The sequence below is a fragment of the Tachysurus fulvidraco genome, chromosome 15, assembly GCF_022655615.1.
Source record: "Tachysurus fulvidraco isolate hzauxx_2018 chromosome 15, HZAU_PFXX_2.0, whole genome shotgun sequence".
Classification (NCBI taxonomy): Eukaryota; Metazoa; Chordata; class Actinopteri; order Siluriformes; family Bagridae; genus Tachysurus; species Tachysurus fulvidraco.
The window spans coordinates 15224315-15240245 of NC_062532.1; the positions used below are offsets into that span (position 1 = coordinate 15224315).

At 35.8% G+C, this 15931-nt stretch overlaps 2 protein-coding genes across 2 annotated transcripts; one reads left to right on the forward strand and one right to left on the reverse strand.

Annotated features, from left to right (window-relative positions):
* Nucleotides 1-1872: 1872 nt before the first annotated feature.
* hoxb13a (homeobox B13a) lies at nucleotides 1873-4023 on the reverse strand. The gene is made up of 2 exons (XM_027138939.2): nucleotides 3120-4023; nucleotides 1873-2830 (listed from the first exon to the last, which is right to left on the reverse strand). The coding sequence occupies exons 1-2, from the start codon at nucleotides 3784-3786 to the stop codon at nucleotides 2583-2585; spliced, it is 915 nt and encodes a 304-aa protein (XP_026994740.1). The 5' UTR covers nucleotides 3787-4023; the 3' UTR covers nucleotides 1873-2582.
* Nucleotides 4024-11627: 7604 nt separating this feature from the next.
* eve1 (even-skipped-like1) lies at nucleotides 11628-13957 on the forward strand. Its single transcript, XM_027138941.2, has 3 exons — nucleotides 11628-12121; nucleotides 12715-12959; nucleotides 13126-13957. Exons 1-3 carry the CDS (start codon nucleotides 12118-12120, stop codon nucleotides 13597-13599), a joined length of 723 nt encoding a protein of 240 aa, XP_026994742.2. The 5' UTR covers nucleotides 11628-12117; the 3' UTR covers nucleotides 13600-13957.
* Nucleotides 13958-15931: the final 1974 nt, after the last annotated feature.

Sequence of the window (15931 nt, forward strand, 5' to 3'; positions counted from 1 at the left end):
AATTGAGACCAAACATCTGTGAAAAGTGGGGTAGGTCTGCAACAGCACCTATCACCTACCTACAACGTCCTACATACAGTTTTCTCATCGAGGTGATGGTTTTACTCCACTTCACATATGCACCCCGGTGTAAGGTCATTCTCGTGATTCCAGAGTCACAAAATGCAAAAAAAACGCACGTAGATCTGAACTGAAAAGGCCCTCATTAGTGACAAACACCAGCACCGAATAACATCTCGTAACAAAGGCTATTTTCTATATTTTAATTTAATTGATTATATTCAGGGAAAAATACAGCGTAACTAGTACGTTACATTCAAGAGAAAATTAATCCATTCGTTACTCAAAAAATGCAGTTTCTCAACTATTTCTCAACTACCTGTTTCAATGTGAATTATACAGAATAGTATATATTTATATATATCTTATATCTGGCCGACTGCATTTTCGCTTTTTAGTGATTATAATTTTGTTTAAAGTATATTTAGTTTAAGCTGAACCACGGTTTGATCAGTAAGTCTAACATTTTTGTAAACTATATATTGTCTCAAGAAACACATGTTCCCTTATTAATTGAAGCTCTTCAAGACATCTAAAATTTCTGCTGTAAATTGTTGGTTACAATTGCATCTATCGCCTTCTAATTGTAAATACTGTCTGCGTCTAAATCTGTTGTATAGGTGATTCACCCATCAATTTCATTAGTGGTCTGTGAATCGATTGTTTGACTAGACTCGTGTGGGTGTCCAATAAAAGAACTATTTACAAATCTTTCGTTAAATAGTTGATAAATAGGACTTTAGGTAAACGACTGCAAAACAGCTTTGCCCCTTTTTTCATAATTTATCGTCACCCAGGTTAATTATCAGCTAAAGACGGACGACTAGAGTTTAATCGAATCCTGCTAGATTTTTCCACAAATTTAGGTGATATCTTAGAATCAGAAAAGACAAGATCCACCGTCATATCTCTAAACACAACAAATAAGCAACGTTTTTAGACTTGTTTTGCCAAGTTCATTGTTAGTATGAAAGTAATAATAAATATTGCTTATTATTGTCTACAAGCTCCAACTTCCTAATGCCTTTAAAATTTTTAGAAAGACTTTTCTAAGTCTTTACAAACAAGTCACACCAAGATTATTATTCTTATAAGTATATAAGGTGTTTACAGGAATTCACTTAGGACCAGACTGAATAACTGAGGCAATTGATATAAGTAAACAGATAGAATTCTTTGTGGCAAGTTCTGTGTACTACTTGTGCACAGTGGACGCACGGTGGGCGCACAGTGGACGCAGAGCGAGCAAAAGCACACGAAGTAAACAGGGTGATATAAAGATGATAATGTGAAGCTAACAGTAACACCACTAATCCATTTGAGTGCACTTTTTGTTTTACCTGAAATGTAACAACCAGAAGGAAGATATTTATGTTTTTCAGTCGAGGATTTGGAGCGCAGTAGCTCTCTACAATAAGGCTACTCTCTCCAAAAAAAAAATGGATAGAAAAATTCTTTAATCCTACGACCTACTATTGCCACAAACAAAATTTGAAACATTTAATTTAATCAAAAACAAATGGATTAAATTCTGCTTTTCAACAATGGCAGCAATGAGGTAAAAAAAATCGATATAGAGATCGAGAAAGGATTATATCATAATCTCTGAGAGTTATATTGATGCTAGTTATTTGTGCGTTCATGAATGGAATATCGACACTTATCTTAAGTACATGTGATTTCCAAGGTCAAGGTTAAGCGCTGATTTAATTGCTCTGTCTACAAGTCCGTCTCTCCCCCATCTCCCCCATTCATTGAAACATCTTGTGCCTCACCCGCAAAAGGACAAGGAAACACTCAGTTCTTCATCTATCAGTTCTTTTCTTTTTTATTTACGCATTGCAAAGCACGATACGTTTACACAAGTTTTATTTTAAATGGTTGCTCCAAGTAAATTTGTATGATATTTACAATATGGTGTATCATAAAGAAAAGTAAGTCCCGTGTCTAGGATTGTCAGAAAATGATGAAAAAACTTAGAAGTGCTCATAAACTCGTTGCAAGTTGACAAGTAGACAACCTGACGCCCCAACAAGACTGTAATTTGTTTGAAATTAACATGAATGTAAATGAGACGTTTACGGGACAACACTTGACAAATCTAATAGCACAATTTTACAAATTAGGTTATTATGAAAATTAGCTAAGGCAGTTAATTACTTTAAAAGACTAACGTGATTTTTTAATTGTTACATATATACATCCAATACATGTCGCATTAGTATGTTAAAGAATATTAATGAGTATATAGTTTAATAAGCTATATTTCTACTGCACTAACAACATCGACATGCCTAAAGTTCTAACATTATCTTGTTTGTAAAATGCCACAAAGACATATTTTGGCATATTTGTGTTTTTTTTATTTTATAACAGTAATTGTTTACCCTATGTCATTCCTCAGTTCGCGATTAAAATACGCAAGAAACAGAGCACAACCAAACCCAGTAAAGTAAAGTCAAGTTGATTTTTTCTGTAATATGAGTCACAGATATAAAAATGTCCTGTTGCACAAATGCCCATTATGGAGTGCTGTTCTTAACTTTGGCAACAAATTTCTTTTCCTTTACCCTCCTGTTCTGAAACCAGATTGTGATCTGCCTCTCGGACAAGTTGGTTACCGCGGAAATCTTTCTCCTCTTGTCTTTGGTGATGAATTTGTTGGCTGCATATTCTTTCTCCAGTTCCTTTAGTTGCACTTTGGTGTACGGTATCCTTTTCTTTCTACCTCGGCGAAAAGAGCCCCCGTCATGTTGGTGGGCAACAACATCTGGAACGAATAACAAACATGGTGAACACTTATGGGCTTGCTAGCGGTTTTTTAATTCTACAATCCAAGACAAGTCCGAACACTCCCTAAATCAATTTTCCCACATTTATGGGTTGAATATATTTGATTTATAATTTTTTTGCAGAATTGGAATATCGCTTTGAGAGGAAAAACGAGCCTTCCCTTGTAACTTACCTAAAATGACTACTACTTTATCTAAAGAAATTACTACAAATTGCTATCTATTATTTATATTGCTATTTTTTTTGACATAACGGGATATTCATACCTGCCAATGCAGATTTCCACAGATGGCCGGCTTGGCTTTGGTCTTTGGAACAATACATTTGACCTCCCCATCCATTAGCCAGAGACCAAGGTTGGTAACTGTCCATATGTAGGAGACTATCGTGCCGTGGCTCGCTGGTCCCTAATGTCTGTACCACGGACACGTCCAAATAGCTCGCCATGGACTGATAAGGTCCATGATAGCCGTGATAAAAAGCGAACTCTTTGGCCCTTGTGGGATATTCTTCAGATGTGACCGGGGTGTCCATATATTTCTCCGCAGAATAGCCAAGTGCGCTTGGTTGCGTGCAAGTCTTGAGTGAACCCCGCCCCATCCTGCAGGGATAATAGCTGTTGCCAAAGTAACCATAAGGTATAGGCCCCGTGGACGAAGCCTGAGGTACCGATGCACACGGAGTGCATTGCTTACTAGTTTCTCCTGAACTCGAGGTACTCATGTCCACAGAGGAGTAGCTGGAACCATGCACAAGGCTGGAAGGGTGACTGCTCAGGGCTGAGTGAGCTATCAGATTTCTGCACTGGTTGGCCGCGAAATTGCTGCTACCAACCAGACCCTCCATGTTCTTGTTAATATCATCCAAGTTATTTTCATACACAAACATTACAGCATCTGCCCAACGAGGATTCAGGACCAGGGAGGTGGTCATAGCACGCGTACCATTCGGACGGAGAAATATCGCTCAAAGACCTCGCTCCAGAGCAAGACACAAGGTTACATCGCCGTAGCTGCATTGACGCAATGGAGTAAAGTCAGAACTGGCGCGCATTGATTGGACGATAAACATGTCACGTGATTGACAACTGACCCTGACGAATAAACAACAGATTTCGTTTGTCGCCTTACTGTCCTTAAGAACTATAGAATATATCCCGCATATATCCCGCAAGGATGGATCTTTAGTTATATGCAAAGTGATAAGTGATAAAAATTTACCTATCTATCTATCTATCTATCTATCTATCTATCTATCTATCTATCTATCTATCTATCTATCTATCTATCTATCTATATATATATATATATATATATATACACACACACACACACACACACACACACACACACACACACACACACACACACACACGTGTGTGTGATATGTCACATTTAAAGATTGTATGTCTTTTGTCTCGCACTGTAATTCCTTTACAGTGTGATATGCTCTGTACAGACAAAATAATCTTTTCAAAAGCTATGTTTAAAACGAGCCTGTTGAATTAACGGCTGTAATGTTGAGAAAGATAGGACCGTGGATAGGACCATTTATCAGCATCAGTGCTCAGGATAAAAATGCTCATAAGCTTGATGCGGTTCTTACCGAATAACATTCCAAATTCCAAATATTATATGTGTAGTATTGCTTGCCTTCTCCCTGTATGCATGTTCTTGTTATTGTAGTGGCTTAAAGCTAACTCACAATGATGTCAGAAAATGGGTTTCCATTTTGAGTTTTTCGAGAATTTTCAATTATCATTAGGGATCTATTTTAATCATAATTTCCGTAAAATAATTTTAATTTATTGTTACATGTGAAAGTCAAACAACAGTGAGCTATTCTATTATACAAATGATTTCGTCAAATTAAAAACTTTTCATGTGTTCATGTGGGACCATCCCTCCTCCATTGCTCAGCCCTCCAGGTGCCACCCCCTCCCACAAACAAACACACATACAGACACAGACACACACACACACAGACACACACACACACACACACACACACACACACACACACACACACACACACACACACACACACACACACACACACACACACGTACGTTTACAGATCCGACGGGGCCTTCAAGGTCAAGGCCAAGTTTAAACCGACGAGACTGGCCCTCCCTGAAGGGCCTATTCAGAAAGCAAGGATAGACGCAATCCCTCCTTAAACAAACTTTCCAAGTTCAAGGCCTTTGCTCTGTGCCTGTCATCACAAACATATGCACTGAAGCCAGTAATATAGATTAAATGCAGTTGAACATTTCAATGAGTTAAAATGACCGACACCGAAAAACCGAAAAAAATTGCAATGTTTTAATCCATACCTGCTATTTCTTTACAGAACAAAAATATATCCTTGCTTTGGCTCAGACCTTCTGTTTCTACAGCTGCCACTGACCTGCTTGGGTCGCGTAAATCAGCTACTGTAGACAAGAAAAACCCTAATGCTCTTATTATCCAACTTTCTGTTTTTCGGTTATATAGGTCTGTATCTCACTAACTTAAATCTAATAGTGAAGTAAAAGTTTCGAAAACTCAGAGCTAAAGAAGGTTTGTTATCTGCTTTATGAGGAATAGACCGCCAATAGAAGATGCAAATAGATGCAAAAAAAAAAAAAAAAGGTTAGCTGCTTGAATAGCTTTAGTGCACAAATGAAACCAAAAGCCAAGCTAGCGTTTTTGCTTGTCTCAGTGATAAAGCCGCACTGCATAAAGATATATTGTTAGGAGCAGATAGCTATTTTTCCTATCATTGCCAAATAATAAGACTTAATTTCTTTAAAAATGTTTTTAGGGAAACTATCTTTTACCAGTACAGACGCTGTAACAGAGGGTAACAAAAATAGCCTACCTTTTTAGCATACACAAGGAAGGAATATTATTGTTTCTACATGAAGCCATACAGCAGTTTATTGTAAAAATCAATAGTATTTTGTATTTTAGTTTAAGACATGGATTAGCAAAGCAATTGTTCCCGCATGATAAACACTTTTTTTAAGCTTTTTTTCTGTACTGGCTTTCTTTTTGTGGAATGGTTTCATTCCCTCTTTCTCCAATATGAGAGATCATATTATAGCATATATGCATACCTGTGTGTGTGTGTGTGTGTGTGTGTGTGTGTGTGTGTGTGTGTGTGTGTGTGTGTGTGTGTGTGTGTGTGTGTGTGTGTGTGTGTCGAGGGTGTCGTGAGAATAGACAGAGAAATTAGATTATAGCACACATTCATACTTGTAGGCAATATTTGTGTGTGTGTGTGTGTGTGTGTGTGTGTGTGTGTGTGTGTGTGTGTGTGTGTGTGTGTGTGTGTGTGTGTGTGTGTGTGTGTGTGTGTGTGTCGAGGGTGGGGTGAGAATAGACAGAGAAATTACATTATAGCACACATTCATACTTGCCGGCAATATTTGTGTGTGTGTGTGTGTGTGTGTGTGTGTGTGTGTGTGTGTGTGTGTGTGTGTGTGTGTGTGTGTGTGTGTGTGTGTGTGTGTGTGTGTGTGTGTGTGTGTGTGTGTGTCGAGGGTGGGGTGAGAATGATACATAAAGGTCAGTATTTGTCACTGCAATGCCACGGTTGCTTTCTTTGTAGCTCTCTAAGCGCATTCACACAGAACATGTGTGAACAGATCTACTTTAAATTTTATTCAGCGTGTGAAGCGTAGCAATAATATCCAAAGAAAACATTTGCTAATTATCCACGTCATAAATTGATGAAGGAAAAAAAAAAAAAAAGTTTTCTAATTTTTAAGTATTTTACGTCACTATTGCAGTTGACAGCATATAATACGTGACAGCGTGACATGTAAAACAGTTGCAGTATCAGGTGCGACAGTTATTTACCGTTCATTGTTTTCCAAAAACTTTCCTGACCGGTAAATTTATGAATAACCGGCATACATTTAGTCCAGTTTACACAGAAGCAAATATTTATTATTTTTGTCTATGCAATTATAATTAACAGTAAATTAGATATTACTGTTGTTTTATCACTGCATTGTATACAATTACGTTTTTTTTAAGTTACGTTAAAACCTTTTAACGATTTTTAACGTTGAAGGTACTAAGCAACGGCTTGCAACATGTAGGAAGAACTTTGACGCATATTTACAAGGAGAGGAGCTAATTAGAGACTTGTTAGCAAACCGGCAATTCGTTGTGCCTCAACGAGATGGCCAATTTAGTGATAGTTACCTTACTTTGTTAACGTTATCTTAAGCATGTTCTATAATTAACGACCATTTTTCGGAAGCATTCTTACCAAAATTGGTAGGCAAACTATTTCTTATATTACCTGAAGTCTGAAGATATAAAAAAAAATCATAATAATATAATCTATAAAATACCATACAATACACATTATTATTATTATTATTATTATTATTATTATTATTATTATTATTATTATTATTATTATTATTATTATTATTATTACATGTCCACATTGTCATTGTAATGTTAATTTTTTATTCTCCCTTTGTTAATTGAATTCACTTATTATTAATTATTCGCAGTACCGCAGTCAACAGTACAGTTTTATCAGATACATATACAATTATGAAACAATTTCCTGTACACACATCTTGCGTCCCGTCTACAACCCTAACTAATTCTCTGTAGTGATTGTGCAGGTGTCACCACCAGACAAATTTTAACTCAGGTTTTTTACATTTTCATAGCGGTTTCTATACTTCTTTATGTATCCTGACACGGTTTGCCAATTGTTTTAGACTACCTGTGTCAAGTAAGTACGTATTTTCAAGATAAAATAAATTACAATACAAAGAAGACACTGTTTTGCATTGCGATTTTTGTATTTAAATGAATAATTGAAGCAAACTATAAATATTAGTATATGTATTATATAGCGAAGTAATCGATCATTAACATTAAATGCATCTGATTAATTAGAACAATCAAAGTACGAAAATGGCCTCTGCGCCTCCCTATCTATCTATCTATCTATCTATCTATCTATCTATCTATCTATCTATCTATCTATCTATCTATCTATCTATCTTTTTTCTTTCTGTCTTTCTTTCTTTCTTCCTTTCTTTCTCTCTCTCTCTCTCTCTCTCTCTCTATCTATCTATCTCTCTCTTTCTCTCACTCTATCTCTCTATCTATCTATCTATCTCTCTCTCGTTCTCTCTATCTCTCTATCTCTTTTTTAAACTATTAATGTTTAACGTATCAAACCGTTTTGAATTGAATAATAACAGTTTTCATAAAAGAGGGGCTTCCAATTCTCATCTTTAAAGAACAATAATGTAAGCTTGTTTCTTTTTTGTGTGGAGGTTTTGGCTTGTAGAAACTAATTTTGGGGTGATACTAGGGCACTCTTTTTGCTCAGCTTACGGACTGCGACTATCGTCCTCGTATTGTTGGGTTTTTTTCGGATCCCTCTACATCTGAAGAAAAAACTTATAAGTAGATGGACTACTATTCGATGTAGCCTACAGGTGTTTAAGAGTGTGACTGTGGCATGTATGTCCACATGTATGTCTGTTCTTCCACGGTGTATTCTTGCACTGAGCCAAACATTCTTGATTGATTTTCCATTTGAACGTCTTTTAGTCAAATATTCAGTAGTGTACATGTTATTATTTCAGTCATTCAATTTTACAAAGTAACGACACGATTTTGTTCTGGGTATTCAGATGAGCCTAACGAACACTTACATAAATATCGTAAAGTAGAAAATATAGTAATGGATCTGTATATAAGGATTCTTTCAAAATAACTGGATAAAATATTTAATTTAGTTTTTGAAAATCAAAAGCAAACGATACGCCATCAAACAAGAATATGAATTAGCTGCTAATAACATATTGTATAGAAAAAAATATTATTTTCCATATTCTATTGATGACAATTTTTACAAGTATAGAATAATCAGATAAGAGTAAGACCGATATGAACGATATGACAATATGGCATTTGTCTGCATGTCGTACTCTGTATGTGTATGTGACAAATAAAATTTGAATTTGAATTTGATGAAAGTACTTTCAATGTCCTCTGTAAGTTCGTATGATAAGTTAGGTATAATGGAACAGATTTGCAATTGAGATTTCAATTTTACCACTTAGATGCAAGCGTGCAATTAGTTTTTAAATTCTTCTTCTTCTTCTTCTTCTTCTTCTTCTTCTTCTTATTATTATTATTATTATTATTATTATTATTATTATTATTATTATTATTATTATTATATTAAACATTTAATGAAGTACAATATAAGCAGTGTTCTAGAATCCATGTTCTATGAGTGTACTATTGCCAAAAATAATTGAAGTTTCTTAGTGTTTTTTTGCTTGTTTTTAAATAAAAAGCATATATTTATATTGTATGATTATTATTATTATTATTATTATTATTATTATTATTATGATATGATATTATATTATATTATATTAAATATTTTATGAAGTACAATATAAGCAGTGTTCTAGAATCCATGTTCTATGAGTGTACTATTGCCAAAAATATTTGAAGTTTCTTAGTGTTTTTTGCTTGTTTTTAAATAAAAAAGCATATATTTATATTGTATTATTATTATTATTATTATTATTATTATTATTATTATTATTATTATTATTATTAAAAAGTTTATTCCGATTTTTACAGCACAAGTTTGGAATCATGATGAGTAAGACAGTGTTTGGGGATTATTGATATTGATATTGTTGCCATTAGGCCATTATGACAGGGTGGTCAGAAAGGGACAAAAGTAGTTAGTGGGAGGCGGCCAATCGCCTTTCCCATTGGCAGAGGTATGGGTTTTGGGAGTAATGACACACTGATTATTCATCCACTAACATTGTGGCAACTGCAAGAAAAAGACGAGAATTATCTCTAACAAAATGTCATTTGTATTAATTATAGATCGATGATTAATGATTTTTGTAGCGCCAGAATGGTGATTTGTCAGAAAGGCAATTATGATCGGCGAGGTGTGACTATTTTTTGTTCTAGACTGGCTGGAGCAATATTAAAAAAAAAAAAAAAAAAAAAAAACATTTGGAAGATCTTTCAAATCTGTCAGAAAATCTGTCAGAAAAGCGTTCACTAACTTTTTTCCGTTTAAGCTTGACTTGTGTGCACCCATATTTACTCAGTCCGTTTGTTTTCATTTTTCTTGTGGAAAGCGTTTACGCCGATGTTGCTGGTAGACTGAGCGGATGGTATTTGATAGGTGTGCAGTCCTGATTCTAGTCCTGGTTCTGTCTTGTATCACTCACAAGCCACGCTTCCTAAGCCATAGCACGGCACTTGAAACGTGTTAGCTTTAATCATAAAACACAGAGAAATATATAACTATAAATATATACCTGGTTAGGTTGATCAAATGAGACGTCTCCTATTGTTAAAGCGCCAGTGCCACTTTATCACCATTGCGCACCATCTGTTCCAATCTTATAAGACAAAGAACAGTGTAAGCATCTGATACTTAATCCTGTGATGGGGTGAAACATCGCTATTGCATTTCTTAAGGACAGAACACATGATCACTGATTAATTATATAAAGTCATATAATGAAGATCTATTGTTGCTGCATGGCATGGTCGACTCACTGCCAAGTTAACTGAAGCGGTTAGAGGTTGGATATATACTTTAATTTAGAGACGGAACCAATTGCAGGCTATAATGATATACATTTCTAAGACAAAAGCACTTCCTATATTTCGAGACTTAAAATATATAAAAATTATTGTTTATGACTGATCTTATTCAGTCTTTCCAGACTGTCAGCCAATATAATCTTAATAACAGACGTCCGTGAACAACTGAGAACACCTATGGTAGCATCTACAAATATAAGAATGCATTAAAATATTTCTAAAACAATTAATCCAGTATGTACATATTGTAATGCATGGGGTCTTTCTGTCTTAATTATTATTATAATTATAAGAGCCTCAAAACGTGAGGGCATTTAATAAGCTTCAGTAATGAAAAAGCATTTCAGCAAAATCTGGTAACAATCATCACAGTTTTTCAAAATGTTGTTTGATGCTATACACAATGCAATCCATCTGATGAACAATTAACACCATGGCACACACAACACCTAATATTTGTACTATGTATACCTCTATTGCACTTTTCATACTTGCACTTTGTACATACATGCATACTTATTGTCTAAATGTTTACTGTTTACTTCAACTGCACATTTCACAATTGCACGTGTACAAATTGTATATATTGTAGACTTCAATTGCACATTTCTCACACTTGCAAATTTGTACATACAAATTGTCTATATTTGTATATTTATATTTCATATGAATATTTAAACTGCACATTTCACACCTGTAAATGTGTACATACAATTTCGTCTATACTGTATATGTCATTCTGTTACACTGTGGAGCTTATGTCACTAAAACAAATTCCTCGCATGTGAAAACATAAAGTTGATTCTGATTCTGATTCAATAGCACGTATAAGAAAAACCCTATTCTTAATAGTAATTTGTATTGTTTTTTCCCATTCGTACTTTTTTGCATTGATATGTCTGCAAAACCAAAAAGCCAATTGAAATCTTAGGTCACATGACCTCCAAGTCTGATTTTGCAATATAAAGAAAGAGCTATTGCACGGAAATTAACAAAAAAAAATGTAATTCATTTTTATGTTTTATGTTCATTTGTTTCTTTGCAGCTTTATTAATTACAATTCATATATCCCATTCATGTACCCTATCTGTCATGCTAAACACATAGATTGTATGTCTCCCCAGCCACGCGGACATTAGGATTCTAATGACTGACTTCCAAAATTATAAACATCAAAAGCTGCGAACAATCACAGTTGGCCTCTCTCTCCGGGGAAGCAACTGTGACAGTAAGCAAAGGGAGGTCGAACGTAATTCTCCATAACAAAAGTACAAAGGCAGGTCGGAGACCAAAGAAAATGTTACACCTCCTCTTGTCCGCGCGACCAAGCGGCGCCGCGGCGGATTGAAGCGCGTCTCTCATTAGGTGGAAGACAGGACAGGCGGAGAGAGAGCACAGATAAAGGGAGGGGTGGTCACACGCAACAAAACAATCGTTCTCAATCGTTCACCTTTTAAAACAAACTTGGCTCGGGTCTACAGGGGTACTTTCCGTGATGTGGGGCGCAACAAGTACTACTTGCTAAATTAGGCACTGTAATGACAAAAAACCTAATTTGGAACCACCTCGGAATTGAGCTATCTGGATTAATATCTCCTCAGTTCTGTACAGAAGTTCATTCGGGAATCCATCGAAGACAATGTGTAAGTGAACTATTTCACGTGGTATGGACCTCCGTAGCTAAGGACGGGGGTTTTTAATGGTTGCCAGCAATGTTTGCTGGATTCAATGACATGATCTCAATCAGTAGGTATCATTATAATGTAAATAGACTGTAAAACTACGCATGCAGTTTAGATATTACTATACACCCATGTACTTGGAGTCCAGATATTACACCCCAGCTGAACAAATCCAGTCCAAGTCAAAACACAGGCCGAGCTAATCAAGCTGGTTGACATTTTTTGTCGTTTTCTAAGTTAATCAACAAATAATTTTCGGATTGTCTTAAATACGATGTACTGTTGGTCATTCGGAAACTCTTTTTCTACCTCTACTTTTGAGTTAGCAAAAGAGCTCTTTTGAGCTGGTAATCGGTGAACTGGATTTCTCAGCACGGACTATATGTTATGTGCATGCAATGTCTCTTACATCAAAAATTAATAAGACCTCGACTTTTTACCCGTCAAAGACCAATACTCTGGTTATATAATCGTGAATATACTAGACTATACTTAAAGCAGAAAATATAATAATTTCGTTATTACAATCTACTTTACTTGTTTTTACTTTTCAGTGGCAGAGGGCAGAGAGTCCCCCGTCTCTTCCATTACTCATGCTGATAGTGACAATGGGGAGGAGGAATCGTGCACGCGTATGGCCCTGCTAAACGGTATGGACCAGAGTCGGCGGCACCGAACAGCGTTCACACGGGAGCAGCTCGCGTGCCTCGAAAAGGAGTATTGCAAAGAGAGTTATGTGTCACGAGCCAGACGGTGCGAACTGGGGGCGGCCCTTAACCTTCCAGAAACTACCATAAAGGTATTCGTTACTGAAAATATAGTCATCCAAATGGACAATTTGTTTTGTATTCTAACAGATTTGTTCTATAAAATTTAACTATATGACCTACTAGCTAGGTCCAAGATCACTCATGTGCATGAATGGTGGCCGAAGAGATTAGATTCATTCCTCCATGTAATTGCAGGTATGGTTCCAAAACAGAAGAATGAAGGATAAGCGACAGCGCCATAGTCTGAGCTGGCCTCACCCATTGGACCCAACTCTGTGTGCCTTTATGGTGAGCCAGACAGTGACAGGGCTGCCATACCCACTGCTGCCCCACATTCCCCTGCAACTTTACTCTCATCTGGGTATGCCAAATCTCACTGGTCTGTCTAGTCCCTACAGTGCAGGCTGTGTGAGACCAATGAACACTGTATTACTTCCACACTCACCCTACACTAGGATTGCTGGGCTTCATTCTCCGGTCCTCTACCCTCCATTGCCCACAATGCAGCATCCTAAAACATGTCCCTGCCCTTATTGTCTTCACTGGTCTCCACCAGAACAAGTACACAAAGCTAGGATTGGAGCTGGTTTGGGGTTGAGTTTACCTAGTAGCTCAGAACCCTCAGTTGCAATATTGGATTGTAGAGAAGAAATACATTTGCCCCAGTGAAGAAATTGCTTTATTTAATAGTAAGCCTTATGTATTACTCATTCTTGAGTAGACATGTATTGGTTTAAGGTTAGAAAAAGATTTTCAGAGGCAAAGATGATTCCTCAGGAATCAACTGCACAATAAATGAATTATTGAAATGTTAAAAAATAAATAAATAACACAGACCAAACTATGATGAACCAGTTTTTAGTTTTAATGAAGAATGTTTTTAGACCTAAAAAGTAATGATTTGTTTTTTTCTTGTCATTTAAAACATTGCTGCTCCAAATTGCTGTCATAAAATTACTATTGTAAATATATTAATTTCATAAAATGTTCTATGACAAACAAGACTATTAAAATATTTATGAAACAATTTCTTAATTTCTTTATTTTTTTAATCTCAAATATAAAATGTATAATGTAAAAGGGAAAAACTAGATTTTCTGGTTAGTACAGTGGCATAATATTGCCACCCCTCAGCTCTATGGACCTCTTTTTGATCCTGAGCTTGGGTTAATCTCTGGTTGTGACCTTTTGACAAGCTCTTCCAGTCTAGATCTCAGTTTCTGCATTCTGTTTTTTAATGCCACCTCCCAAAAACTCCCCACTTATTAAATTGGTGGTTCTATTTCCTCTAGGTGTGAATGAGTGAATGGGTGGACTATCCTCCAATCCAGGTTCAGTTCCTGTATTGTGGCTAGTGTTGACAGGACAGTCTCAAGCTCCATTAAGATAAGATAAGATAAGATAAGATAAGATAAGATAAGATAAGATAAGATAAGATAAGATAAGATAAGATAAGATATACCTTTATTTATCCCACAATGGGGAAATTTCTCTGTTACATTATAATTTTGCCTTAGGATAAAGAGGATAGAATGAACATAGACATTTTGATTAAATATGATGTCCATGTCAGGTATTTCTTTAAAAATACATTTCTCTAAAAAATCTATAAAAGATCTATAGCAAATCCTTTTAATGTGTTTTAATGTATTCTTCATTCTAGCTCATCAACTCAGAGAGATGAAAAGAGACACTTTTAAAAATTACAGACACCATACCACACCATGCTAATCCTGTCATTATAGCTCATGCTACACATAATCCAATATAGCACGGTGCAACATGCCTTAATACAGGGACCAACCAGACAAAACAGGAGGTGGACAGTCTGAGACCACAAATCCCCAAAGGTAGGCTCTGTGCTTTATTTAATGCCAAGTCAAAATCATATGTCAAGAGCTTTATTCACTTAGACACAAATGTATTTCTACTCTGAAATCTTTGCACAACCACAATATGGAACTACACATACAATGCCATAATCATTCCAGAATGGAGCCTGGACACATTTTGCCATAAAATAGACAAAGCAATTCAAATTGTAATACCTAGGTACCAAACTACTAACACATCACACAGAAAGTAATATGGATTAGAGCACCAGCCATCGTCCAGGTGTTTTTTCTTACTTGAGCTCCACCTGTTGCAGGTGGGTTATAATTCAGGAGAGCTTATTCCTCTGTAGGTAGGCTAAAATGAGCCTCTTTGGTTGGGTAGATTGTGTTTGATTAATATTCCTTTTATAGGTCACCAAGTTTATCTGATTGTAAAGATCTAGAAAATAAGGTATATGATTTAATCCAAGCTCAAGTGGGTTAATTGCTTAATAGCTTACTTGTCTTTGAAGTCTATTTCTCATTAAAAGAGTGGCAGCCAGAAGAAATAAAAAATAAAAGAATTTCACCAAGCTAAAGAATAAATACATAGTGTTAAATGTTCCACATGTTAAAATAATGCAATTTTGCTTTTGCATGGTATCTCCAGTTAAACACATGGTAATGTTTTGATGCATGTTGTCACTTACTGTTGCAGAATATCTGCTTTTCATTTACACTCATATTTGATACATGAAAACAGACAAATATGATCTTTTATTACCTGTTATAGTTTATTTATAGTGTTTACAGCATTCTCTTATCTAAGCTAAACTATAGCTCAACAGGTGACATCTGCAGTAGCACAGCTATTGGGTGGGAACTGACAGCAAAAAAGATTTTTCTTTAAGTAAGTTGTGAGAATATTGACTATTGGTACTGACTGTAAAAAGTCTTGTTTCTAGTGCAAGTGAGAGGGTGAATTAAATGCAGTAAAAGCTTCTCTTTTGTCTAGATAACACCACAGTGTGATATTTACAACATCCTGCTGCGAAGGCAGCCCTGGCCCTGAGGAACTTAAGAGATGGTCTTGTTGGCATGAATCCTAAATCAGCCACATGTCCCCGCTTTAAAAAATTATTTCTGATAGCATACATTCAGAATGTATTTGCATGGTATATTTTACA

Coding starts and splice junctions, on each gene's coding strand:
- hoxb13a (XM_027138939.2), bottom strand. CDS start 3,786: ATGACCACCTCCCTGGTCCTGAATCCTCGTTGGGCAGATGCTGTAATG. Junction 2,831..3,119: donor GTGGAAATCTGCATTGGCAG/GTATGAATATCC, acceptor TATTCGTTCCAG/ATGTTGTTGCCCACCAACAT.
- eve1 (XM_027138941.2), top strand. Junction 12,960..13,125: donor TTCCAGAAACTACCATAAAG/GTATTCGTTACT, acceptor ATGTAATTGCAG/GTATGGTTCCAAAACAGAAG.